Genomic DNA, 26,292 nt, shown 5'->3' on the forward strand with positions numbered 1-26,292 from the left:
GGTGGGGGTGTGTGTGTGTTTGTGTTATGTGGGTGCTTGTGTAGTGTGTGCGTGTGTATGTGTGTGAGCTGACAGGTAGAAAGCTGCCGTCTCTCGGTGAGTTGCGGGCAATGCGGTGAACAGATTTTGGTAAATATTCAGACATGGTGGTTCACTCCAGCAGCCAGATGAACCATGCCCACTAAACTTCGCTGCAGACTTGGAGCTCAGTGGTGAACGTGGGCGAAGATACCGCAGGAACAAACGGGAAATCCAACTGTCAGCTGGCCGGGAAAAGCCGATCACACCACCCGGCTTCCGGGGATTCAGGGGCCGCATCGGTTGACGGCAGACGTCGGTCGGCAGCTCGGGGGGAAGAGGGCGAGCAGCCACATCATCGCCGACATCTACCTCTCGGTTTCAGCCACTTTCCGAGATGTCAAGGAAGCTTCAGAGGACAGAAGTCTGCGCCGACTGCAGTGCGCCAGGTAGGGGGGAGGAAAACAAATCCAAATAGACCACCGTACTGGAACAATGCGCCGAGTGGGCGACGCGCTGGGACAACGGGGCCGAGGCTGCTGTCACTGTCAGCGGCTCCGCAGAGCAGGAAAGAGGCCTGGGCGTCCAGGCGTCGCTTAGGCCCAAAATAAACAGTGAGAAATAGGCGTTATCACAGCGGGAAACATAGCGAAGGTTCCCCCACTGAGCTGCAGAAATCTCCCATTTGTGTGACTGAGACCCCGTGTGAGGGGAACCGGGTTGTTTGCTGCAGTGGAAGCTGCGAGTGTCAGGTTTATGTCGCCGCTTGGAGAGACGTTTGTTTTGATTTTCGTGATAGACTTCTTCATGGGTTAGCTTAGGCTGGCTAACGAGCTGGCGATGTTGACTCGCTGAATGGCGAACCTGTGTTGAGCACGTTTTTTTTTACAATCAATGAATTTAACACACACTTTCATTCTAAATCAAACCCCTCGTGTTATCGCCAGCGCACGACTGCGGGGTTCTGAGTTTGTGTAGCTGGCTAACGCTGTTAGCTTAGCTACGGCGTTAGCTCTTGAAGCTAACTTTTGCTTCAACGCCAAGTTGCTGCTAACGCGTCAGCTAGCAGCCAGTCGTTTCAACAGCAGTGTCTGACCACTCGCGTACATATAACCTTTAAATACATTAAAGTAGCTCATTAGGCGGGTGTTTGTTTAACCTCCTTTTTTAACAATATGTTTTTGAAATGTTGTCACTAACGCTCAGGGAATTAACAGAAGCAATTTCATTTGAAAGGCTTCACTGAGTGGCATATTTCACCACATCCAACAAGAAGTCGAGCAGAATGAATATGGCTGAAGTTCACCTGTCAGACAATAGTTATCCGTGTGCTTCTGCATGACATGGGGATGATCGCTGCAATATTCAGGGGTTAGATTTACATCGTTGCCCCATCTGTTGTTTTTTATATATTTGTAATGTGATGTAAGGAGAGCTGCATATGTAGCCTCACATGCCCTCATGTTCAGTTGCTGTTGAGTGAGTGCGTGTATGTGTGTTGTGTTCTTTGCATTCATTCATGTGTACATGCATTTCAACAGTTGCTCACTTCACAGCTGCTCCACCTTCCAGCAGTGTGTGTGTGATTCAATGTGTGTGATTCAGTGTGTGTGTGTGATTCAGTGTGTGTGATTCAGTGTGTGCTCGTGTTAAACTCTGTAAGCTTCAGGGCCCTAATGTTCAAATATAGTTTTCAGTTTCTTGCTGGCTACAAAGACTGATTTTATGACCTGAGCCCTAATCCCTAAACATGTAGCTTCTCACTTCGGCAGCATCCTTATGTCTTTCCTCTGTTGCTTTTCATAATCTGACCAGCACCAATTTCATTGATTTCCTTAGCAACTTACAGATAATCACTATGCTCTATCCCTGACAAATCACTTCTGTCCATTTACATGGGTTTTCCTCAGACAAAACCACTGGCTGTGATCGAGTTTGTCCATGCAGCTGTTACTGGCTGTATATCTCTTCTCTACATGTAGCCCCTCCTTTTGACAACATGCACACACACGCAGTGCGTTGTACAAAATGCTGACCTAGCCACTGGTGACAGGCCACCTCCCTACGACCAGCTTTGTGTCATACTGGGGGGGATAACTTCGTGGCATGGCTACAAAAGACAACTGATACTTCCAGTCCAAGCCAAGCCTCTGGAAGTGTTAATGTCATGCCATGGCAATATGCAGGGTTTATAGCAACAATGAATCATGTTGTCATGATGGTGAGCTCTTTTATTGGACACAGATGCAATTGTGTAAGAAACAGAGGCTCTTGTGTAAGTGTTTTGACCTGTTTGATGGTGGCATTGAATCTATGTATCATCTTATGTTGTGAAGTCAAGGCTGTTTCTGTTGTGACCATTGTTTAGTTGATTATTGTTTGACACTTATGAATAAATGTATGAATTGAAATCAATCTTGAGGTGTCGTAGACCTGCATGTAGACCTACACGTTTCTATGCAGGCCTTAGTGACGGTAACAGAAACAAATGTCAATGCTGTATTGACGAATTAGTCCAACTTTAGGCTAAATTATATCATGCTGCAGATTTGGCCAATGCACTGCTGCCAATAGTATATCCAGGTCTAATAGCTTAATTGTGTAGCCTCATATTGATCCAGCGAGCCAAGCAGATGGCATAGCCTGTGGGAGTTTTTATATTTATTACACAGATTAAGGAATTAAATTGCTGCAGTCTGGCCTTAAAGACTACAGGCTACTGTTTTAAACTAGGCTATAGCTCTTACCAAAACACTTTTGCATCTGCTGGTACTTTTGTTGTGCAGGCAAAATTACTTGCAGCATGTCAGTTCATCTGATGATGGACCATTTTAGCTCCAATAATACCATAAGCCCTGACAGTTTTATCCCAGCCTAAGAGTGACTAATGTAGATAGTAGATGTGTGTTTTCGTGCATGCATCAAGTGCATGTAAGTGTGCATATATTTGTTATGATTGCAGACTGTGTTAGCTGTGAGCTGCTCATCACATCAGGGGCCTGAGGGCATAAATATGACCCAGACTTTATGACTCGTCTGCCAGTGTCAGCAGACTTGACAACAGCCTTAGCGTCTCCCCCACCAACCCTCATCTCATTGTCACACACATATTTTCCTCTTGAAAAATATGACTCATGTTCTGTGTGCACATGCAGGAGAATACACATTTTAGGGATCTTTACTTTATCAGAAATTGAAATGTCTTGAATTTTATTTTTGCCAGCTATTGCTTTAATAGTTAGTAAAACTTTGACTTGTGTTGCCTTGACTGTAACCTTCAGCCCTGTTCACTGCACATTTTATCTGAATTTTTGTACAATACTGAGGTGATTGGGTTTAAATTATTCTTATAGGATCAATTGAGCTCAGCTGGGACAGGTATTTGATATGTATCTTGAATCTTCAAAAGGTTGCTAAAACAACTCCTTAGACTGGATGATAATTAATGTATCTCTTCGACATATAATCCTAGTGACCATCATGACATTTTGTGAATAAATTATGTTAATCTCAATGCGGTTGTGTTAACAAATCGTTTTCCAATCCATGTACCTCGCTGAATTTTAAAGATTTATAAATCTGATTGGAGTACTACTACTCAGTGCTATTCCTCATCTTAATGGCTCTTGATCTGTGTGTACATGCATCGTACATATTTCATTAAACATTTCCTACTGCACAGAGCACATGTTTGACATATACTTGAATGAAGCCTGGACATGTTATAAAACTGTAGATAGAGTATATGTCTCTCCGACGAAAATGGTACCAGAGTAAACTTTAACTTGCACATTAGACTGCTAGGATATTGCAGGAGTTCTTATTTGAAGAAGAGGAGGAGTTTTCCATGCAGCCTTTACTAGTTAATGTTAATGTTGTGTTGAAGCACTTAAGATTCTTTGAAATGCTTAACAGGCTAACCATCACAAACTGCCTGTTTTATAAATCCTGTGTAACATCCCTCTGTTTGTCTGTCTGTCAGACCCCGGCTGGACCAGTATCAACCGAGGGGTCCTGATCTGTGATGAATGCTGTTCAGTTCACCGCAGCTTAGGGCGTCATATCTCCATAGTCAAGCACCTGAGGCACAGCGGATGGCCTCCAGCACTACTGCAGGTAAGGCTGAGAAATGGAAGAGTGATGGAAAATAACATAGGAACAGGGAAGGACTGAAATAAAAGTAAAGCAAATGCAGTACCTGAGACCCAGAATAATGACACAGAATGTCAGAACTACTACAGAAAGAGGATGCTAATCCACAGGTTTTCTTGCTTATTATTTTTTCTACAAACATTTGTTTGTTTCTCTATCAATTCTGGCTCCAGACATGTTCATATTTCTCCACAGAGCAAGGAGTTCAGAATTCAACTGCAAAGTGGCCTTACTCAACAATATTCTTTTGATGGTGTCACGGTAGTAATTTTAATGTACATGTTGTACCACCAATGAGTCACAACTGTGTGTGTGTGTGTTGTGTGTTGTGTGTGTGTTGTGTGTGTCAGATGGTTCAGACCTTGGCCAGTAATGGGGCCAACTCCATATGGGAACACAGTCTCCTGGACCCTGCTCAGGTGCAGAGTGGTCGAAGGAAACCCAACCCCCAGGACAAAGTCCAGTAAGTAAACTCACCACAGGGCAGAATTACACAAAACAACACTTCCACACACCCCTCTTCTCCTCTGTCACCTTTGCTGGAGGAAATGATCTGTGCTGCGCAGGAAAATTACATAATCTTTCTGAACATGATTGGTGTTTTCGCTAGTGAAGCATAATAGCGCCTATTTTTTTCCTAATGCTTTCCATACTGTTTTCTTGTAGTCATGGATTACTTTAGTAATTTATCATGATCTGCTTTCATAATAATGTTATATAATTACATACAGCATATGTTTTGCCAGCATGGTGTTTTTTTAGTTTAGATTTAGCTATGGGAAGGTCATGAGATCAAAAATTGGACCTACAGGGGAAAAAGAGTGAGGTAACAGACTGTCTTAAATGTACTGTATTGCATACTTTTACATTTATTATTTCGTAGAAGAAGCCGGACCTGTCAATTCTGGGTCATTCTGGAGATAATTATCAAGTAAAATGTTGACTCTCGTGATTTGCTGAGAATGTGCAGTCTTGCTGCCTTTTAGTCCTTTTCTCAAGACATGTATTTGTTTATTTGATAAGAGAGTGGGTGGTTTGTTTTTTTTTTTTTCACCTAGCACAAAGAATCAGAAAGAGAATCAAGGATAAATCAAAGATGTGACTACTTCAAAGTAAAAAATGCAAATCAGTTGTTTGAAAACAGATTTAAATTCATCAATAGAAATCACAATAAAGTGGCACTGTCTTAAGTCTCTGAAAGCCCAAACCATTTTCCCTACTTTGTATCAGCTTTCACGTCTCACAGGGACCTGTGCTAGCAAACATTGTGTGTACATCTTTTATACATTCATGATGCTGAAGGGCATTTGGAAAATGAAGGAAATTTAATGCATGCATTGATGCATAACTTATTGGGTACATTAACAGAAATTGTAGTATTGTATTTTATCATTAGATGGAGCTGTTTTTCTTTTGAGGTGTGGATTTGTGCTAACCATCTTACCTCCTCCTGTGCAGCCCCACTAAGTCAGAGTTCATTAGAGCCAAATACCAGATGCTGGCCTTTGTACACAAGCTGCCCTGCCGCGATGATGATGGCGTCACCACCAAGGACCTCAGTAAGGTAAGGGCTTGGTATTTCACAGCTCAGGGGCAATGCATTATGCGTTCAGGTTAATTAGTCCATAAAGACATAGCTGTGCTGTAGAACAGCATGTGTAAGCACAAAGGATGTTACTTTTAGAGGGAGACCTCATACATATACATGAATACTCGTCTGTGTGCGTGCGTGCACATACACATGCACACTCAGTGATAACACCGCCAGGCAGGAAGTGATCTGAATTTCACAGCAGGACGTAATGATCTCTAATGCTGTGGAGCTCCTCTGAACTAATGAGGGGATCCTGCCTGTTTCTGTCTCGCCATGATGTTAAATCTTTCCCACATCTCTTTCTTTCTCTCTCTCTTACCTAAATCCCTCTCCTCCTTGTCTCTTTTAGCAACTCCACTCCAGTGTGCGAACGGGCAGTTTAGAGACATGTCTTCGGCTCCTGTCCCTCGGCGCTCAGGCCAACTTCTTCCACCCGGTCAGGACCAAATATGCTTGCATCCTCACTCCATCTAACACTTAGGCAGTCCGTTAAGTTATTCTCCTCATGCCCTGCCTCCTGTCCTGACTCTCTGTGTGTGTACCTGACCCTCTAGGAAAAAGGCACTACCCCACTCCATGTAGCAGCCAAGGCAGGCCAGATCTTGCAGGCTGAGCTCTTAGTGGTGTATGGCGCAGACCCTGGAGCACCCGACATAAACGGACGTACGCCTATGGACTATGCAAGGTACAAGACAGTGTAAACACACTTCAGGAATAACAGTTAGCATTAAAATGGAATTTCATATCAAACCAGCTGTGTGAAAATGGGTAAGAATTCAATTAGGTTCAAATCAAAAAGAAAAAATAATCTGTTTTTATGTGCTTTAGGCAGGCTGGTCATATAGAGTTAGCAGAGCGGCTTGTGGAGTGTCAGTATGAGCTGACAGACAGGCTAGCCTTCTACCTGTGTGGACGGCGTCCAGGTAACTCTATGCACCAGTTCACATGCAGCTCACAGGCCCTAAAGCACAACAGTTAATCTCTCCTCTCCTCTCCTCTCCTCTCCTCAGATCACAAGAATGGCCATTATATCATTCCTCAAATGGCAGACAGGTATGGACCATGACATTATACATTACTCTTCAGATGACTATGAACACTCTGTTGAAACGTGCATGGTGTGACTGGATTGCATGAACTATCTTTGTTGGTATCACTGAACCTCACAGCAACCTGACCTGTACCTAGTCCTAATTCCCCTCCTTGGCCCTAGCCCAGATATGAAGTGCCCTTCGCTGGGAGTGTGCTCCTCCAAACGGAGCCCCAAGGGTTGGGGGTAGAATATATTCCCCTAGGAATTGGGACAACAGTCACTATGTCATCAGCAGCCAAGCAATGTTATTATAGTGACAAACAATTTGAACTAACGTTATTATATTAACAACCGTTCTATAATAGAGACACATCTGAGAACTGCAGGACTGACGGGACAGATTTATCTATTGATCAATACACAGTTAGTCAGCGTGTTTGTTATTTCAATGTAATGTTGGTCCTGTCCATAGAAACCTTTGCCCCGCAGTGAAAACGTTATAAATGAGTGGGGAAGGTTTTTTTCAAACTTCATATTCGAGACACGGGTGTAATGAACGTTACTGTTTACAGGCGTTTTGATATTGTGTATAGCGATTTTCCTGAAATGTTTGTCACAGCGATTCAATGACATTTTAATGATCTGCTGGATTTAACTAATATATTCAGCTGGATAAAAAAAAAAATCATGGTACCCACAGTGGTCGCCATCTTGATTCGCTTTGTCCATTTGGGAAGCATTTGGGAGTCTCTGCCTTCCCCTTCGTTTTTATCGAGGTCATGAATACACTACGGTTGAAGGGGTGTTTGAAGGGCTAGATGGCCACTACCCCTACATCACATACAGAAATGGGACAACAATACCCCTTCACGGCCATGGGCCAAACAAAGGGGAAGGGCTAAGTGGTAGGGCTAAGGGGTGAATTGGGACAGGGCCTTGTTATACTTGCGTCTGCCTGGCATGGGGTAATTGATAATGATGCAGTTTAGTGTTCTGACCAGAGGGTGGCATCATAGTATATGTAACTCCACCCAAAAAAGGAGTTGGATAACTCAGGTTCTTGCCATCAATATCAAAGATGTTTGTTGTAAATGCCGATCTGAGCTATTACATGTACCTCTGATGATTTAGGTACTGGAGGTTGTGCTTGGTTTATTAATCCTAATCTACAGGTTTTATTTGAGAGGTGTAGAAGTGCACAGTCAGCCCACGATAAATCAAGTTCAGTGCCACTTGGATCAGTTTCTAGGCTACTCTCTATGAGGTGGGGGTGGGGGGGTGCTACCCTAATTTCAGAGCAAACCTCAGGTCTTTCTCTCTTGCTTTCTTTCTTTAAACAAATGTGGCCTGAATAGGATAACAAATACAATCTGTCAAATTTTACACATATAAACATTGTGCTATGTTGTATTAAAACCCCCAAAAATTGTTTCACATCATCACAATAATCAAACAGTGCCTTGGGCATCTCTGTCAGGAATAAATAGTGTCCGATTACAAAAGTAAACAAGCTAAGTAATCTGTTCATACTTACAGACAACAAATAGCAGTGTCCATGGTTCTGCGAGGTCTGTGCTGAAGTGCTGGTCAGACGTGTGTACATGTATCTGTGTGTGCACTCGTTTTTGTTACCTCTTCAGGACCTATTCCAGCATAAACTCTGATTTTCAGGACCAGTAGACCTCATGGGGACCAAAGCCTGGTCCTAATGAGGCAAAACATAATTTCTGAGGTCCTTGTTAAAGTTAGGGGTAAAATGGGAATTTTGCTTAGGTTAAGGTTAGGGTTATGATTTTGGTTAGGCGGTCCACAATGAATGGAAGTCATTGCAAACAAAGGACAGTTGCGCCAACCTCTGTGTGTGGTTCAGTTATTACTCATGTTGTGGGGACCTAAATCTGTTTACACGGTCACATTATGAAGAAGACATGTTTTTAAGGTTAGGTTTAGGTTTATGTAAGGGTTAGTGTTAGGCAAGTAGTAACTATGGATAAAGTAATGGCGTTTTAACACTTTTCTGCCCTCCAAACGAACTAAGAGCGATTAGTCATGATTTTTTTGTGTGTATGTAAACACTTCAAACAAACTCAGGTGAGTATGGTTCGCTTTGTGAACACAAAGGGCTCCAGGTTTGCTTCGCGTTTTGCTATTGTATGGAAGTGAACCTGAACTGTGATGCCTCGATGCAGTGACCGATCAAAATCAATTCAAGATTTACGCTACATTCATTTTGTAGCAGCTTCCCACAGCTGCATTATTATTTCTGACGCTGCTACAGCATCAGGACAGACGTACGTTATAGATCAAGTCGCCTTTGAGTGTCGCAGTCTCCTGTGCCCTTCCTCCTCACTCCCCCGCTGACCTGCGCTCACTTTACACTTTAACAATAAACATTATCCCTAATCAGAAGTTATCATGACACGTACGGTATTTGAAGTATAAATTGTGTTTGTTTGATTCGCTCTTGAGTTTATGAGACACGAATTTCATTGCTAAAAAACAGTCGAGGTTAAACTTGCCACACACAAGACGAGAAGTGCACAGAGCGCGATCCGGGTTCATGATCCGACCTCATAGATTAATAAATAAATACATGTGATTGTCTGTTTTTGTGAAGAGGAATACAAACACACTCTCGCACACGCAATCACACACTCAGACACAGTGAGTGATTACAAAAGAGCAGGGGAGGAGAATCACTGATTCAACAGCGCTGAGTGCATAACTAAATCACTATTGACGAGATGGGGGCACTTTCCAAATACAAAGGAAGTTCAGATTTATCAGAATGATTGCATTAATTGATGAAAAAGCAGCCATGTGCAATAACAGAAAATTGAGGATGTGACGCATTGAGATGCATAGTGATCAAATCATGGACAGGTCAATTATAATCGCGTCGTGAGCCTAGTGAAGATTCACACCTCTAGTAGGTATATTATAATCCTTATGTCTAAACAGGCTTTTTCTATCCCTGTGGGCTAATTTAACCAAATATTACATGAATGTGGATAAGACAAGTGCGGCAGCAGCCATCTTGTTCCAAGTGAAAACTACCCATAATCCAAAGCAGTAAAGATCTGTGTAACTGTGAACTAGGTATTATGTGAACTGAGAGAAGACTGAGGCCCATTCAGAGCAAAAGTGGGCCAGATGGAGAACTGTGTCCTCCTTCAAATTAACAGTCAATGTTATCGCAAAAAGAACAGAGTCCCTTTTATGTTGGTCCACTTTAAGAGGAATGAGTTTGGTTCATTCAAGATTACTATATGTGAAAACCCCCTAAGTCTCCAGGAAATCAATGTATGTATGCGTAAAAATGTATATTATTAAACTGAATAATGTAAAAAGTAACTCAATAATAATGATTTAAATTCTCGGCGGGTCGTGACATAAAGAAACCAAATATCGTTGTTACATATGCAAAGACATCTGCTACCTGCGATCGCCCTGAAATCCGTTGGTCACTGATACCATTGTTCAACAGATCAACCCTAAACCAGGCACACCTCAAAGTGTATTATTACATATGTGGATCTTCTTCTGAGCTGCCATCTAACTCCACTTGCATCTGTTCTGTTGAATGGTTCCTCTTGAAAATAACAATTAAAGCTGTTGTGATGTGGCTTCTTTGCCCCTCTTTCTGTCTGTTTCTTTCTTTTTCTCACTCGTTTTCTGTTCTCTCCATTTCGCTGTGCTTGGTGGAGCCAGAGCTCGTCCTAAGTGCCCGACACAGAGGTATCTTTACTCTCCTTGTTCCTTTTGTGTCCCAGAAATCTGTCCTTCATTGCTGTCCCCACCACCCCTCTGCTACCCCATCTATTGTAGAGTTCCCTGTTGTTTCATTGAACAATGTCTTCTTCAGCTGCGTGTTGCGTTATCATGAGAAAACAAAGTTACAGTTAGTTCTGAGGGGAAAGAACCATAGATGACTGGAGGTTATTAGGCAGGAGAGGTTTAGAGGGCCTCCTGCAGTAACAAGGTGTTGCTGCGCTCAGGAGAATCACAGCAGCCACTTCCATATATTCATTAACATAAGCATATATACTCAGTGAGTATTTCCTTGAGTAGGTCTAGTCTACATTTAAAAAAAAAAAAAAAATCAAATAATGCAGTAAAACTTTTGACAAGTATCTTTTATATCTGTGGAATAGGTCTACAGCAGCATCTTGTAAGAAAAAAGAAGATTCTGACTAACATAAGCATATGCTAATATTTAACAATTTGAATTATCTAACTACTAAACGCACAAATGCACCCTGTCCTTGGGACTGCACAGATGGTTATTCTTAGGTTAATGTAGCACTCACAGCTATATTAAGACCTTTTGATCTGACACCCATCCCACCCGCAATGTACCCTCCCTCTTCCCGTCCCCCCTCTCTAGCAAAACACCCTTCCCAGTCCTTACGTCTTGCTCCTTTTTCCCATTTCCACATTTACCTCCCTGTCTCTTTGCTCCACAGTATCCTTCTGATGCCTCTCTGACCCTCATCCTCTGTGTTTCTCTTAGCCTGGACCTGTCAGAACTGGCCAAGGCTGCCAAGAAGAAGCTCCAAGCGGTGAGTTGGGTCAAAGTGTGATATTAAACTCTTGGCTTGTTTAACATTTACATTACAATTCTACTGACAGGTGTGAGGTCAAATTCAGACACTAGATTAAGCCATTTGGTGTAACAGCCAGATTTACCATTTCATGCCATTATAATTTCCATCCCCTCCAGAGCCATCTGCGTCACCCCACAGAGTGCTCATAATAAAAACCAAGACCTAATGGCTAGTTATTACAATTTAAAATGGAAACTTTTATTTTACAGAATAAACAATGCACTAAAGATGTGGATTTATGTTTACATTTTACTTGGTTTTATAAAAAAAATTTAATTCCTAAATTTGGTATCAACATTGACCGCCAAATATCCATATTGGTCTGGCTCCATTTATCTGAGTCTGTTCTCTTCTGCTCTGTTCTTCACACTGGTGTTTGTTATACCTGGTATGTACAAATACACAAATACATACTGTACATGTTGATATATCTGGGGTCAATTTGCTTGCATGTGACAGCTCAATAATCGGCTGTTTGAGGAGCTAGCGATGGATGTCTACGATGAGGTGGATCGCAGAGAAAATGATGCAGGTAAGCCTCATCCTTTACATCCTTACTTTAATAGAAATATCCTTTTGTGCTTTTTTTTTTTCACCCATGTTTGGAAACCGAAAGCCGAAAGAAATATGAAACACCTCCACAAGATTTTGTAGAACTGAACCTTTAGAGAAAAAGGGAGAAATTGGAGAAATTAGATGTTGAGAGTACAGAGAGCAAAAAGTGAGTGAGGAGAAAAAGAAAATTACTGTTGAAGAGGAAGGCAAAATGGAGTGAGTGAGGGAGGAGGAGAGTCGCTGTGAGGAAGTGCCTCAGAAATTCTTGAGTCTTTCTCCTCCTCCTCTGCTCTTCCTCGCTCTTTCTCCTTTTCTTCTCTCCCTTTTTCTTCAGCAGCAGTCAAATTGTGCTTTCTGACAGAAGCACTGCAGGTAAGTGGCAAGGATACATACACTCAGCTGCACACAGTGGGAGGTGCTTAGAGCAGTGCATTATAGGGGCTGCAATCCACTTTTAAAGGCTACTGTTTTTTTTTCTCTTACTTTACTTGTTTATGTCTCTATGTGTATGTGTGGGTGGATGGATTGAATGTTTGACTGCCCATTTTCCAGCCAAAACGACCATGTGGCTTAAAGACACACACACACATACAGACTTATTTTTTGCTTCATATTTGTGTCTCCAGTGTGGCTTACGACCCAGAACCACAGCACTCTGGTAACAGAACGCAGCGCAGTGCCCTTCCTACCAGTCAATCCTGAATACTCTGCCACACGCAACCAGGTAAACATGCACACTTTCACACATGCACACACTCATACACATCAGCATTGGCTGTTCCACACATACATAGGAAATTGCAGATATTTGTGACCTGAAGACGATGACAAACTGAGAGAAAGAAGAGAAGAAGGTGAAAAAACTTTAACAAGCATTAACAAAAAAATTGAGCCTCATGATATCTTAAGTCTATCAGTCTGTGTCCATGTATTTGGGGGGAGAAGCCAAGAATGAGTGTGAAATTGACAAGGGATGGTCTTCAGCTGTGAGAAAGGAGGAAAGATCCATCTGTGTTTCTCTCTGTGTCTACTCTATCCCTCGCTCCCCATGTGAGAGAGAGAAATCCCATATGTCCTCTCACAAAGTTCCTCATTGGTGTGGCTCAGTCGTGTAAACATTTTAAACACCAACTGAAAAACACCCACATCGCCACGTCTGCTCTACCATGATTGTGTGGTCCACAGTGGTTGAGTCTATTTATGGTGGGAGTCACATTTAGGGTTGAACTTTTTACCTTCTTTTGTCTTCTGAAGTGGTGTGTTATAGTATGCACGTGGTTTTGTGTAGTGATTCCAGTCTTGTGTCAGTACAGTCAATGGAAACTGACCTTTACATTCTCATACATGCATGCCAGCACGCCAGTGTGCTTGCACAGTTTATCTTTCTATTTCTCTCTGTGTGTATGTGTGTATTGCCAGTGCTCAGTATGACTGTGTTTTTCCACATGGTAGCTGACCACAGCAGTCACACAGGCAGTGAAGCACTGACTGTGGGCTGGATTGTTTTTGCATACGGCACAACTCTAGACAGAACTTTAAACAAATAAGACTAACCTCCCTTCAGATACTCATGCCAACGTGTGCATGTGTTTACATAATAATCCACGTCGTTAAGTCCTGACTCATTCTTCTCTCAGGGCCGTCAGAAGCTGGCCCGGTTCAATGCTCGGGAGTTTGCCACTCTCATCATCGATATCCTGAGCGACGCTAAAAGGAGACAGCAGGGAAAAGGTCTCAGCAGCCCTACAGGTCAGTGGTGCATTTCAGTACAGCATTGGAGCACTGTAAAGCATATTCAAATTTTTAGATACACTAGATTATAGTTGCAAGCTGCAACAGGAAGAACGGACCAGTCCAGCAATTTAGTAAAGAAGAGAAATAGGAATTAGTGTTTTTGGGATCCATTCATGATATCTAAGATGGCGCCTCCCTAGTGGCCGCCTGTTGCAGCAGATCCCGCTCACTCTGAGCATTTTTTTTTTTTCTCTAACTTCGTCCTATTTCGTTTTTTATTTCTATTTCTATATCTTTATATTCCTTCACCCAAGTACTGCATGCTACTTATGTGATGTCTTCTGCTGCTGTAACATTGCAAATTTCCCCATTACGGGACTAATAAAGGACTTCTTATTAGTAACTCCCAGAGAGAGAGATTAAAAGGAAGAGAGGGACTGATATTTTATGTATTCAAATAACTGTAATAAATGAGAACCTTCTCTTTGCCAGACACACTGGACCTGGGTATTGATGATGACCAGCATGACTATGACAGCGTAGCATCTGATGAAGACACAGACAGTGAGCTAACCACCCAGAACAACAACAACACACAACGCAGCAACCGAGCAAAGGTACAGTACTTGCCTACACATCAACTGTAGCTTTAATAATATGCATACTAAAAACCTACTAATACACAACTCTACAAATGCTGACACACAATCACTTTTACCCAACAATTCAGTTCTGCTCCTTTCACATAGTGTCTAGTATACAGCAAGCAAAGCCTTTCCTTGTCCTCCTATTTAAAACTGCTTGTCCCAGCATGCTTTGCGGGGAGTGGCCACAGTCAGAGCTGCCACATAGCTCCTGAGTGACATCATCAGCTATTCTGGGTCACTGTCAGAGAGGCATTGTTCATACAGAGAGACTGTGTGTGTTTTGAAGGGGGGGGGGAGAGAAATAGAGGAGAAATGGTGCAGAAGTGGTAGAAACAATGTAAACAACAACTCAACCAGTAACTATCTCCTTTTCCTGTGCACTTATTTAGCTCAGATTTCAAAATACTGACAGAGGCTCCACTCCCAAATCCTCACTTGAAATATGTGCATTCATTATTTCTCATGGGGTTGGCAATAATTGTCATTGTATTTATGTATTAAGTGGGGGCATGAGAGTATAATAGACATGGTTTGGGTTGGAGGTGGATTCAATTTAAACAAAGATCTCTGAAAAATAGTACATGAGAGATGTTTTAGTGGTTCAGTTTTAGGGAGTGCTATAGGACTGAGTCTGTGCATTCCGTGCTCCAGGGTCACAGGAAGTGGGGGTGGATAGTGTAGTGAGAGTAGAACTAAGGCTCTACTGTCTTTACATGTGTGATCAGCTGTAGTACTCCGCTGCAGGCCACCCCCCTTCCTCTCACACAGTAGTAAGCTCTGTTTTTAACTAACTAAAAGAGCATTGATTCATACTGTACATTATCCTCTTGTTACACCAGTATAAGAACTTCAAACATTGAATGTAGCGAATGAGTGAAATTAATCCCGAAGATATTTGATATTTCTCCTGAAATAACTTGGTCAGTTTGCTCACTTTGTACCTCACTTTGTCTGTGTGTCCCATCCATCCATCCAGAGTATGGACTCGTCAGACTTGTCAGACGGTCCCATCACCCTGCAGGAGTACCTTGAGGTGAAGAAGGCCCTGGCCTCCTCAGAAGCCAAGGTGCAGCAGCTCATGAAAGTCAACAATAACCTGAGCGAGGAGCTGCGGCGGCTTCAAAAGGAGGTAGGGAGCACGGAGAGTGGATGAAAGGATAGACGGGGATCAATCGGGCAAAAAAAAAAAGGCAGAGGGTGAAATTGTCCAAAACTTCAACCAATGTTGAGAAATGCAGCAGGAGAGACTCTTGGTAAATCTTTCATTAAAAATCTTTCTCTAAGGAAAAGAGAGATGACATGACAGGTTGGTATGAATTGTTTCTTAGAAAGCTTGGACTAGAGAAGATGCCTAGATTACAGGGCTGTGCTGAAAATACACAAGACAAAGTGACAAAGACAGGTCGGCAAAGGGAGATTGAACAAGTGACTCAAACAGAACAAGGGCAGGGTGACGGAGAAACAAGTTAATATTTTAATTTCTCTTCAAGCTGATTTATTTCTCCTGACAGGGTGTCAATTTCCAACAGTGTTGTCAGTGGAAGATGCATTTGGTGACAGCTTCTCAGTGTTATCTTGAAACCAAAGCAGCAGTCAGTCTCATGTGGAGCAAGGCTGCTACAAAATGCCTGTTCTCATTTTAGTTGTCATTTTTTAGTTCAGTTGTGTTAGCGCAGTCATGGGTGCTTCGTGTTGGATTATTGTGAGTCATCATCATTAGCTTTATGTATTCATTGGTGGCTGCTAGTGTTAGCTCACGTGACCCATGATTCATTCATGTATTCTTGTTTTTCCTTGTCAGAGAATTTTGTGTTGAGAGAGTTGAGACAAACATGCATGTGTACAAGCAAAGACAAAGCAAATAACAAATAATGGTGTCAAAAGAGAAGGTAGTGAAGATAACATCAGTGCCCATCATAATCCACATTACTCCTCACTGACCCCTTTGAAGCAAACCATGTATATATAAAGGTATGTAGCCTCCTTCCACCGCTTCCCCATGACCTAATCCATGCCTCGCCATGTAACGTACTGAAACGTCTTTAACCTACATACCCTCCCTCCCCCCCCCAGTCCTTGAAGTGACTTAAAATGTGAAGCCCTGTATGAGCTTTTTACTGTACATGCGATTGTGGATGCTTGTTTTTGACCATTCAGTTGTTACCGCCCCTCCCCTCCCTTCAACCTCCCCATGTCCCTCCCTTCATCCCTCCTTCCATCCTCTCCTGTAGATCACACGGATGCAGACAGAGAACAGTGCCCTGCGGGGGGGCCAGCAGGCTGGGGGGGCAGCCGGCCATGGGGTAGGGGGCCATGGTGGAGGGGGAGGAGGCCACTGGCAAGGGGGTGTGATGCGAGGAGGAATAAGTGGAGGGGGTCTGGGTGGGTATGGGCCCGGAGCGGACACCCCGGGGCACTCTGTGCCCTCCTCTGTCGCTCCCCACCGGAGAGACCGCCAGGCCTTCTCAATGTACGAGCCAGGGGCGGCCTCCGGCCCCAAGGTCCATGGCCCCCCAGCCCTGGACTCCCTGGCAGCCCGCCTGCAGCCCCTCAACACACCCAGCGTAAGTTAGAACTCCCCCGGCCCCTTCTACTTCCCACCCTCTTATTGGTGGCCCTGATTGACTGACTCTTTTTGGCCAGACTGATGGGTGACAGTCCAATCCTTATCTCTCTATTTCCCGTTCAGCTCTCTTTCTACCCGCATCTCAGTTCCCGGTCCTTCTCTTTGAAAGGTCCAGTTGTGCATGATCCTCTTTTAAATGTGAACGTGTAGCACTGGTTTGTCTTAAAGACAAAGAGACATCAATCTTTGCTTTTAATGGCATAAAGGAAGAAGTGAGGAAGTGCACAAGTGTGACCTGAAGGAGAAAGATGGACGAAAAAGGGATTGTCTTGACTGTTTGGTTGCCTAGCAACCCCTGTGATGCTCTGATCTCTAGCCTGCTTTGCACCCTTTGACCTTGACATTTTTAACACTTTTTGACCTCCAAGTAACTCTCCTGCTGCTGTAGAGCTGCTCAATCTGGAGATGCACACACATACACACACCCAAAGAGGGGGATGTAGATGGGAAATAAGTATCTCCAAACAATTGTTTATATCCTTGTAAAGGTCAATTTATTCTTCTTTATTGAATCAACCTTGTATTGTTGGTCATAATTTATGCGGCAGCCTGATGTACACTTCCCTAGAAATGTAACTACATGTTGTGGTGAGGCAGACCAGCCAGTGATTGGTCTGCTTGGTTCTCAGTAACAAGCACTCAGTTCAATAGTTTTAATCATCATCTCTTCCAATGTCCTTTTTTCTGCATTACAGTTTTAGCAACTTTTGCTCAACATATATTAACTCCTATTCCAACCATAATCCAATCAAACCCCCTTTAGGACTGGCACTGTATTAACATCAATCCTGAGAAATCTGATCAAAAGAGTGCATGTGTGAACGCACCCAAATGTGTACTGAGATCTGTATGCATGTGATCAAAATGTGTTTTTATAAAGTGCAGGGAAGTGAGATTTGACCAGAAGTCATTTTACTGCAAGGAGTTGTGAACACGCGTATTTAAGGCTTACTACTTGTGATCGGATCTCTCAGGATGCATGTCTGCAAGCTTAGGCCACATGCATCCATCTACATTTTAACCATGCTTAGTATAAGAGACATCTAGGGATCTGTCAGAGAGTTTATTAGCATTTCATCTGCAGCAACTATTTATGTAGCTGCAGCTGCACACACAGCTGCACACACAATCACTGATCATCAGAAGCCCTCAATGGACAACACGTCAGTGTCCAGCTCACTGTGTCTTTACACCAAGATTTACCTGTTTGTTTGTTTTCTTTCTGTCTGTCTGTGTCTTCACCTGTCTGTCTCACTGCAGTGCAGCCGTGCATCCTCTGGATGTAAGCATTTTGTCTGTCATTGCATTGTTTGTCATTTCGTCTTCGAAATGTTGGATTCTCACACTGTGCATCACCTCTGCTTATTATGCATTATAATACTGGAGATCAACATTAGTTTGTAGTATTTGTAGTCTATTTTAGATCCTCTGTGTGATGTGTTGCTCTTCAACACTGTTTAGTTTAGCTGTGTGACCTTTGAATTTCAGTCTTAGATAACTGTAGAGTAGTTTATTCTTTATAGGACGATGGGTGAGCTGCTGAGTTGATCTGGCGCTGCTCTCACTGACTCCTTCATATTGTGTTTCGACAGTTTATAAAAACATCTCCCCTCTCTTTTTCTTTCCTTTTTCATCATCTATTTTTTTCTGCAAATCTTTAATGTCTCATCTCATCACGGTCCGTCCATCTCTTTTTCTCTCCATCCTTGTCTGCTCCTCTCTTCTCAGGTAAGGAAGGGTAGCACAGGGGGTCCAGTGTCGTATGGAAGCCAACATCTGTCTGGATCTACAGAGATGGGCAGATACATGGTTTGTTCTAACAGTTTTTATGGATGGATTTATGTGCTCTTTTGATCGTGCTTTCGGTCCACTCAGGAAATTGAGATTACATGTTATCATAATCAGTCCCTGACAAATATTGCAATATTGGAATATGGATTATATACATTTCATATCAGTAAATACCTCACATCCTGTGAGTAAGTCAAGACTAAAGATGATATTTGTTGGCAAATTTAAACATTCCTGCATAATTAGCTTTTCCAGAGAAGCAACCACGACTAGCAGAAAAACTGCAGATATATTTTTTTAATCTGCCGCGTTAAATTGTGAAAAATGCTTGTACTTGTGTAGGATGTCGGATTTCTTGAACTCTGAGGGGGTGAACAACACAGGCGGTTTGGTGAAGTGTTTGATAAATGTAATGATGGAACATCATTTTTGCTGTGTCTTTCTCCCCCAGATCTCCAAACCAGAGAAGCACGGCAGTGGCACAGACAGTGACTATGACAACACACAAACATATGACCTCTCGCTAAGGTCAGACTCACGGCAAGTCACTGTACACACAAGGATGAGTGTTATTTTATCTTTATATTTTATGACTGTCAGCTCTTTTCTTAAAGCCCAGTTCACACTACACTAAAGTCATCAGATTGTTGTGCTGTTCACAGAGCATGACTTGCTGTCTTGTGATCCGGAGTATTGCAGTCGTTGTGAGTTCATATACAACTGACTGCCAACAGAGGGTCACACACTACATGATCTTACACTACGTTTGATCACGAAAACCCACAAAAGAGACACAGCAAGTCCAAATGAGTCCAAATGATCTACCTGCTCTCTTGGTCATCCTGCTACAAAATGACACATCAGGCTGGAGGAGAGGAGAAATGCTTTAGTGGACGTCACTGTTGTACAAAATAGAGAGCGGCTCAGGCTGCATTTTTCTCTCAGAACATATCCAAGCCCGAGAGACAACTAACCAAGCCTGACCTGAACCTGACAGGCATCCTGCTTTTTGTGTCCAAACCTGACCAGAGCCTGATGTAGCTGCACAGAGTTTATGTTTCTCTGTCTATGACACACATGGTTATTACTTGTTTTCCCTGTTTACAGACATGTATAGTGTTACAAATGAGGGGGCACCTCACCTCTACATGTACCTTCACCACCATCACCCTGTCCTGTGCTCTGATTGGCTGGAATTGGTGCTGACTACAACTAGAGTTTCAGCAGGCTGGAAATCTGACCAGTCTGAGTCTGCAAAATGTTTGCAATGCGCCATCAAGTCTCTCTAAACGCGTCTTTGAAGAGTTCACACATAGCGATTGGCGACTGCTGATTAAGCGCGATCAGTGTTGTTATAGGCGACTTGCAAATTGGGCTGAAAATCGCAATAGTGTGAACTTCTTAAAACGTCTTTAAAAAAAGCTTCCAGCTCTGTTATTTTAATTGCTGTTAAATATGAATTTAATTTTAGTGTTTTGTCATTTTGGGAAGAACTATGTTTAAAGAAGTGCTATATAAGTAAAGTGAATTATTATTACTATTATTTTTAGTAGGGGCCGCAGCAGTGAGGAGGAGGGTCGTGGGGAGTCTGAGGAAGGTGGGGGCGGGGAGACTTGGGAGCCGGACCCCACCCTGCCTTGTACAGAGGACGTCATACTGAAGACTGAGCAGGTGACCAAGAACATCCAGGAGCTGCTCAGGGCCGCCCAGGAGTTCAAACATGACAGGTAAGTGACAGACACACACTCAAGAGATGGGGGAAAAAGAGACAAGGATCACATTTTGTCTGTTGTAAAATGAACTCATTACGTCCCTGCTGACAAGTACAACCTGAACCTCCTCACTGAGTAACAAATTGAATTACAGGAAAATCTCGCACCATCACTTCTTTTTTCAATTAGAATTTGTTGCCCTCAGCTGAACAGCAAGTCAGAGATGGAGATAGGAAAGCATTCTCTCTTTCTGCAGAATAATGGAGGATTACTGAAGGAATACTATGTCACAAACTTTTTAATGCACTTGTTGAACTGCCAAAGCACACAATGAAGACTACAAGCACAACACTGACGATCACCTCCTTTTGAGTGTCTCTGATTATCGACAATCACATGTGCTGACTAAAGCTGGTTTCAGACATGCTCTGAACTCCAGAGATCCTCCGAATTATCTCTGTGGGAGGTGTATGTGTGAACGTGAATGTCAGAGTGAGAGCCTCCGCAGTTGGCCCCCTAGTATAAAGTCTGCAGAAAGTCAGCAGAATCCGATGTGAGAACACGGCATGGGATCATCACAGCAAGCGGGGGGGTGATGACGTTTTTAGCACACAACAGAAAAATAAAAAAAACAAGAAGAATATATATATATCCGGGTGAAAAAGTGTTGTCAGACACCGATGAAGTTGTCAAAAGAGTTTGTGGTGAAAAGAACCGACACCTGTGTCGATGTGCTGTAAACAAGATCATGTGATTTTGGAATTAATATGGAATTAATACGTTACATCCTGCCTCGGCCTGCTGCTTCACCCCTCACTTGAATCCTATACTGTATGTTTAACCATGGTTACTAAATTATTTGCAGAAAACAATATATTGTTTACACACCTTGTATTTTAAGATGACTTCCTGAACAACCATTGAATTCAGGACAAATCACATGTCTACTATAAAAACTAGAGTGGATATCTGTAGAGCACATACCTCCGCCAAGGCATGTTACATTGATCTGATACCTGCTCTTCACCTTTTTATTTGGATCTCCACCGTATTACACACACTCATTAATATCACTCCCCTAAACATGTGTGTTTTTTCATCAAGATCCATTAATTATTCTTTGAGAAATCAACAAAAAATTAGAAAAATGCGCACTGTTAAAGACAATGAAGAAAAAATCTGTGTTCTTTCCTGAGCAATGTCCTCTCCTTTCTCCAATTTATGTGGTAAACCATCCAATACTTTTTGCACAACTAACAGACAGACAGGCAAACAAACAAATGCAGACAAAAACACAGACCTCCCGCCTTGATTACTGCAATGGAGTCCTGTTTGGGGTACCTGACAACATCCTGAAACGACTCCAAAATGTACAGAACTCTGCTGCCAGGGTTCTCACCCGCACAAATCCCTGGCAGCACATCACGCGACCCTCATTCACCTCCACTGATAAAGGCCCGCAACTACAAACTCCTCCTGCTCACCTACAAATCCCTCCACGCTCCAGCCCCACCATATTTAACCGACCTCCTCCAACCCTACACTGCAATCAGAAGGCTACGGCCCTCAAACTTAGGTTTGCTCTCCATCCCCAACACCAAATTATGAACGTATGGAGACAGAGCCTTCAGCCTTCTGCTGAACTACGCAACGCTGAATCTCTCGACATTTACGAAAAACTCCTCAAGCACCACCTCTTCACTAAGGCCTTTGGCGTCTGTTAATGCTCCACCCTGCTGCTAAATTCTATCCTGTTCTGTACTTGTATTATAACTATATATATATATATATATACACTGTTTTGTCCTCACAAACATATGTAAAGCGTCCTTGGGTCCCGTGAAAGGCGCTATATAAATATAAGCCATTATTATTATTAAAAACAGAACTACCTTGGCGGAGGTAAATCACTGACCCTTACTAAATGGAAAAATGCACCAGGGTTAGTTTTAATTGAACTAAACACATTCTTTGTGAAATTGTGTTGCCTCAATCTTTGAGTTAAATAACGAATCTCTCCTCCTCAGCTTTGTTCCATGTTCTGAGAAGATCCACACTGCTGTCACTGAGATGGCCTCACTCTTCCCAAAAGTAAGTTTCCTCTACTTTTTCCCTTTTTGTCTATTTTTCTCCTTCTTTGTCTGGGTGCTGCTCCCTTCCTCCGTCTGGTTTCATCATCCACTGTTTGAGTTCAGTCTTGATTCCCTTTATCTCTCAACAGCGTCCAGCGTTGGATGCAGTCCACTGCTCCCTCCGGCTGTTGGCTTCCAGTGCCTCGCGGTTGCAGGTGGAGTGCCGCAAGGCGGTGCCCTCGGAGCCTGGGGCCCCTGCAGTGGACTACCAGCTCCTCACTCAGCAGGTCATCCAGTGCGCCTATGACATCGCCAAGGCCGCCAAGCAACTGGTCACCATCACCACTCGTGAGAAGAAACAGTGACCCAACAAATGCATGGATGGATGGATTGAGAGGGAAGAGGAAGAAAGAACAGATCAATGCATGGGGGGGCTGAGAGGGAACGGAGGGGCTTCTAGGAGAGTGAAGAAGACGGATAATGTGATCACACTAAAGATGGGAGGACGGGAGTGACCGAGAGAGTGATGGGCACGACGAGGAATGGAAAAGAAGAGAGAAGTTTGGAAAATGCATGGGAAAGGAATCGGATGGAAGCGCTCATGGTTGAGTAGAAACACGAGGACTGAAAAAGGAGAAATTCCACAAGTGTGGAAGTGAAAGCCGGGGAGGACGAGTGGGGGGAACCGACATGGGAACTAGAGCGTGGAGCAACAGTTGGAATCAGATGTGTATAATAAACTGTTTAACTGTGATGAGCATATGTGAAATACAGAGGTGGTGATGTACAGAGAACTGGATCCTGAGGTGGTAACCGCTTTATTTATTCTCACCTGTCGGTTGTCATCCCTCCCTCCCCGATCGTGGTTGAGAGGGAGAGGGAGTGTAAGCTGCGAGAGCGGGAGGTCGACAGACCAACCACCGCAGACCGTGATGTACCCCAAACCACTGCCGCCCCCCCGTCCTGTGATGAGTCAGGACGTTCCTCCTCTGCTTTCCTCTCCCACCTGCTCCTTTGACCCTCTCTCTCTTTCTCTCTCTCTCTCTCTCTCTCTCTCTCTGGCCAATGAAAACACAAGGCCCCTCTTGTCTCCTATCCCGTCCCATACAGGATGAGCTCTCGCTGCAGAGAAGGACCCCCTGGCATCCATCTAACGTAACCCTGCTCCACACCCCAGATACCTTTTCCTGGGTTAACTTTTACAGGGGGTTCCTGCTCTCCTCCGACCTGTCACCCCTGTCTCTCTCTACATTGTCGGTGGTACACAGCGTGATCTGGCATGTTTGAATTTCTTTCCTCTCTCCTCTTTTTCTTTGTTTTTTTCGCAGATTGGTTTGGTCTGCACCTCTGAGGACAAACCTTACTGACTTACAAAAACAAAACACTTACACTGGAATAATTGTGATTTATTATTGTTTATCATGCCAATTGTTTTTTTTGTTTTTGTATTGATATTTTTACTGACTGTCGTCTTGATTTAACTGTTTATGTATGTTTTATTTCATTGTCTCAATATGATTCTCATTTATTGGAATAGGGAGACAGGTTGGTAATGTGCTCAACCTCTTACTGGGATTTAAACCAACATGCACACGTAAAGAAAAGAAGAAAAACCTGTGAAATGGTCCTCAACATTTCTCCCACGCTCTGTTTTTGGGTGACGGTTGAGGTTTTTTTCTTCATGTCGTAATTTGTCCTGTGGCCAAGGGGTTGAAAAGTTGCCAAAGGGGAGTTGGATTTTTGGGAGATAAGTTTTAGATTTTCTGTCAGATTGAAAACCCCTTGGTGCATTATGACGGGATCTGGATCAAAATGCTCTTTTGGTGTTTACTCTTTTATTTGCCTCTTCTAATAGAACTAGTGGAATCATCTCAGAATCTCATACTAACTTCTTTTTTTGCCAAGCAGGATGATAAAAATCAAGTGCACCATTTGGTCCAGCCTGGGTACGAGGATGAATCCTCCTGTGTTGGTTTTAAAGCCGTAGGTTACTGACGAGGCTGGCGTGCTTCCTGGGTGCTTGTTTTGCACGGCATACATTATTTACATTAATGATAACAAACGTTGAGTCAAACGTTTGTTGACATGCTTGTTGGAGATACTGGTATGTTGCAGTCAAAGCTAGTGTTGGTAATCCTGGAAAAGCTAGCAGCATGCTACATTTGGGAAGCGATCCATTTCACCCCCTTCCATCAGCCCTCTCATCAAAGCGCACACTGTTTGACAACTGCTAGAAGACAACTTTTTTGGACTGGCTCGTTAACTTCTAGCTGTAGCCTCTGCTTCAGCGGTGCATGTCTCCGCTGCTAAAGACTCATGCACAACGAGAGCACAGGCAGGGTGCATGCAAGGAGGCAGGTTGGTTAGTAGACAGGTACGCCAGCCAATCATATTGTGCTACATGTTATACGAGGGCCGTAGACTCCGGCTTTTTTCTCTTCTTTTTTTCAAACAACTATTTATTGATGGCTTTCGGGATGTGAAGAGGATTTCAACAAATAAAGATAAAAGGTCTTTTGGAAACAAATTACCAACCCTACCTTGAAGCTTTAGGTCGACCTGTGGAAAGCACCAGATCGAGTCAACTGGAGAAAAATGTGCTCATTTGAAGTCAATTTCTGAAACCTCAGAGTGCGCTTGATTTACTTTGCCATGTGTTACTTTCACTGTGGCGAGCACAAACAAGCCCACAGCCACTGTAGTCTGCTTGGTTCTGTGTCGCGGCCTGCTGACTCGGGCCTCAGAAGTTTTAACTTCTAGCTCACCGTGTCTCATGGGAGACAGCATTGGGAACAAAGTAGTGTGTTTTTTTTGTTTGCTTTTCAAAGATGGCGCACTTAACCTATTGTAGGTTAAAACGTTGTTCTGTGCCGATGTGGTCATACCTGTAACTAAGGTTTCAGATGGGATCTAGTAAAAGTCTTTGCCAGGAAGACTGTCCTCTTCTTTGTTTAAATTCACCTCTTACCTTTCTCCAATGATTCTTCAGCTCTTTTCTCAAAGTGTCTGCAGCTCTCAGACTTGGTTCTTGCATCGACCTCTTCTGCATAATCTTGGCTCGTCGCTCCGAAGGATTCTGCGCATTTAGAAATTCACCTTCCTGAAACGATGGCGTCATCCTTCAAACAGCATTTACCGCGCATCTCAATGTTTAATTTTTTCCTCGTGTCGCTGCCTTTTAGCAAGAAGCAATTAAACCCCAACTTGTCCCAAACACTTTGAGAAACTGATGCCAGACCGCCTTCAGCACTTCTCTGTCCACTTAATTCACATTCAGTCTTTCGCTTTTCCTCCCCTGATCGTCACTTGGGGCGTCTGCCTGTCGGTGCTCCTCAGTGTCTCGTGCGGTTTCGTCTCTGCAGGACAAAGTTTGAAAGTTTTCTCTGTTCCCTGTCAAAACAAATCATGTCCGGAAGACTCTTGAAATGTATCATTGTTTGATATTGAATGCCTTTGCACATCATCATCATCATCTCCTTTTATGACTGGCTGAGTTACAGTGATGTTTTACTGACTGCTGAAACTACAGAAATACTTGCACACACACAAACACACATTGGGGCCAGCAGAAAAGCTTGTCCCCTCAATCATGATTGCCCAAGTTTTAGAGTAGAGCCATATATATGAACGTATATTTTCATGCTATATTTTATATTAAGCTATATGTTAGGATTATGTTTGTGAGATATTTATGTCTATTTGTAGGCTCAAGTGAGCTTCAGGCCAAATCTTCACTCTCTCTTCCTCCGCT

General features: G+C 43.1%; 1 protein-coding gene across 8 annotated transcripts; it reads left to right on the forward strand.

Annotated features, from left to right (window-relative positions):
* The first annotated feature begins 81 nt into the window (after positions 1-81).
* On the forward strand, positions 82-25,059 carry git1 (G protein-coupled receptor kinase interacting ArfGAP 1). 8 transcript variants are annotated; one of them, XM_034603893.1, is made up of 21 exons: positions 82-467; positions 4,001-4,134; positions 4,521-4,633; positions 5,629-5,734; positions 6,114-6,200; positions 6,319-6,449; positions 6,593-6,687; positions 6,775-6,817; positions 10,509-10,535; positions 11,311-11,359; positions 11,864-11,936; positions 12,586-12,683; positions 13,597-13,708; positions 14,186-14,310; positions 15,317-15,469; positions 16,572-16,904; positions 18,695-18,775; positions 19,209-19,297; positions 20,308-20,484; positions 22,497-22,560; positions 22,691-25,059. In XM_034603893.1, exons 1-21 carry the CDS (start codon positions 416-418, stop codon positions 22,904-22,906), a joined length of 2,358 nt encoding a protein of 785 aa, XP_034459784.1. In that variant the 5' UTR covers positions 82-415; the 3' UTR covers positions 22,907-25,059. The 8 variants fall into 8 exon arrangements, with proteins under 8 accessions (XP_034459784.1, XP_034459785.1, XP_034459786.1 ...); XM_034603894.1 differs by having other exon boundaries at positions 19,209-19,285; XM_034603895.1 differs by having other exon boundaries at positions 19,224-19,297.
* Positions 25,060-26,292: the final 1,233 nt, after the last annotated feature.

Source organism: Hippoglossus hippoglossus, chromosome 13 (genome assembly GCF_009819705.1).
Source record: "Hippoglossus hippoglossus isolate fHipHip1 chromosome 13, fHipHip1.pri, whole genome shotgun sequence".
Classification (NCBI taxonomy): Eukaryota; Metazoa; Chordata; class Actinopteri; order Pleuronectiformes; family Pleuronectidae; genus Hippoglossus; species Hippoglossus hippoglossus.

Coding starts and splice junctions, on each gene's coding strand:
- git1 (XM_034603893.1), top strand. CDS start 416: ATGTCAAGGAAGCTTCAGAGGACAGAAGTCTGCGCCGACTGCAGTGCG. Junction 468..4,000: donor CGCCGACTGCAGTGCGCCAG/GTAGGGGGGAGG, acceptor TCTGTCTGTCAG/ACCCCGGCTGGACCAGTATC. Junction 11,937..12,585: donor TCGCAGAGAAAATGATGCAG/GTAAGCCTCATC, acceptor TTGTGTCTCCAG/TGTGGCTTACGACCCAGAAC.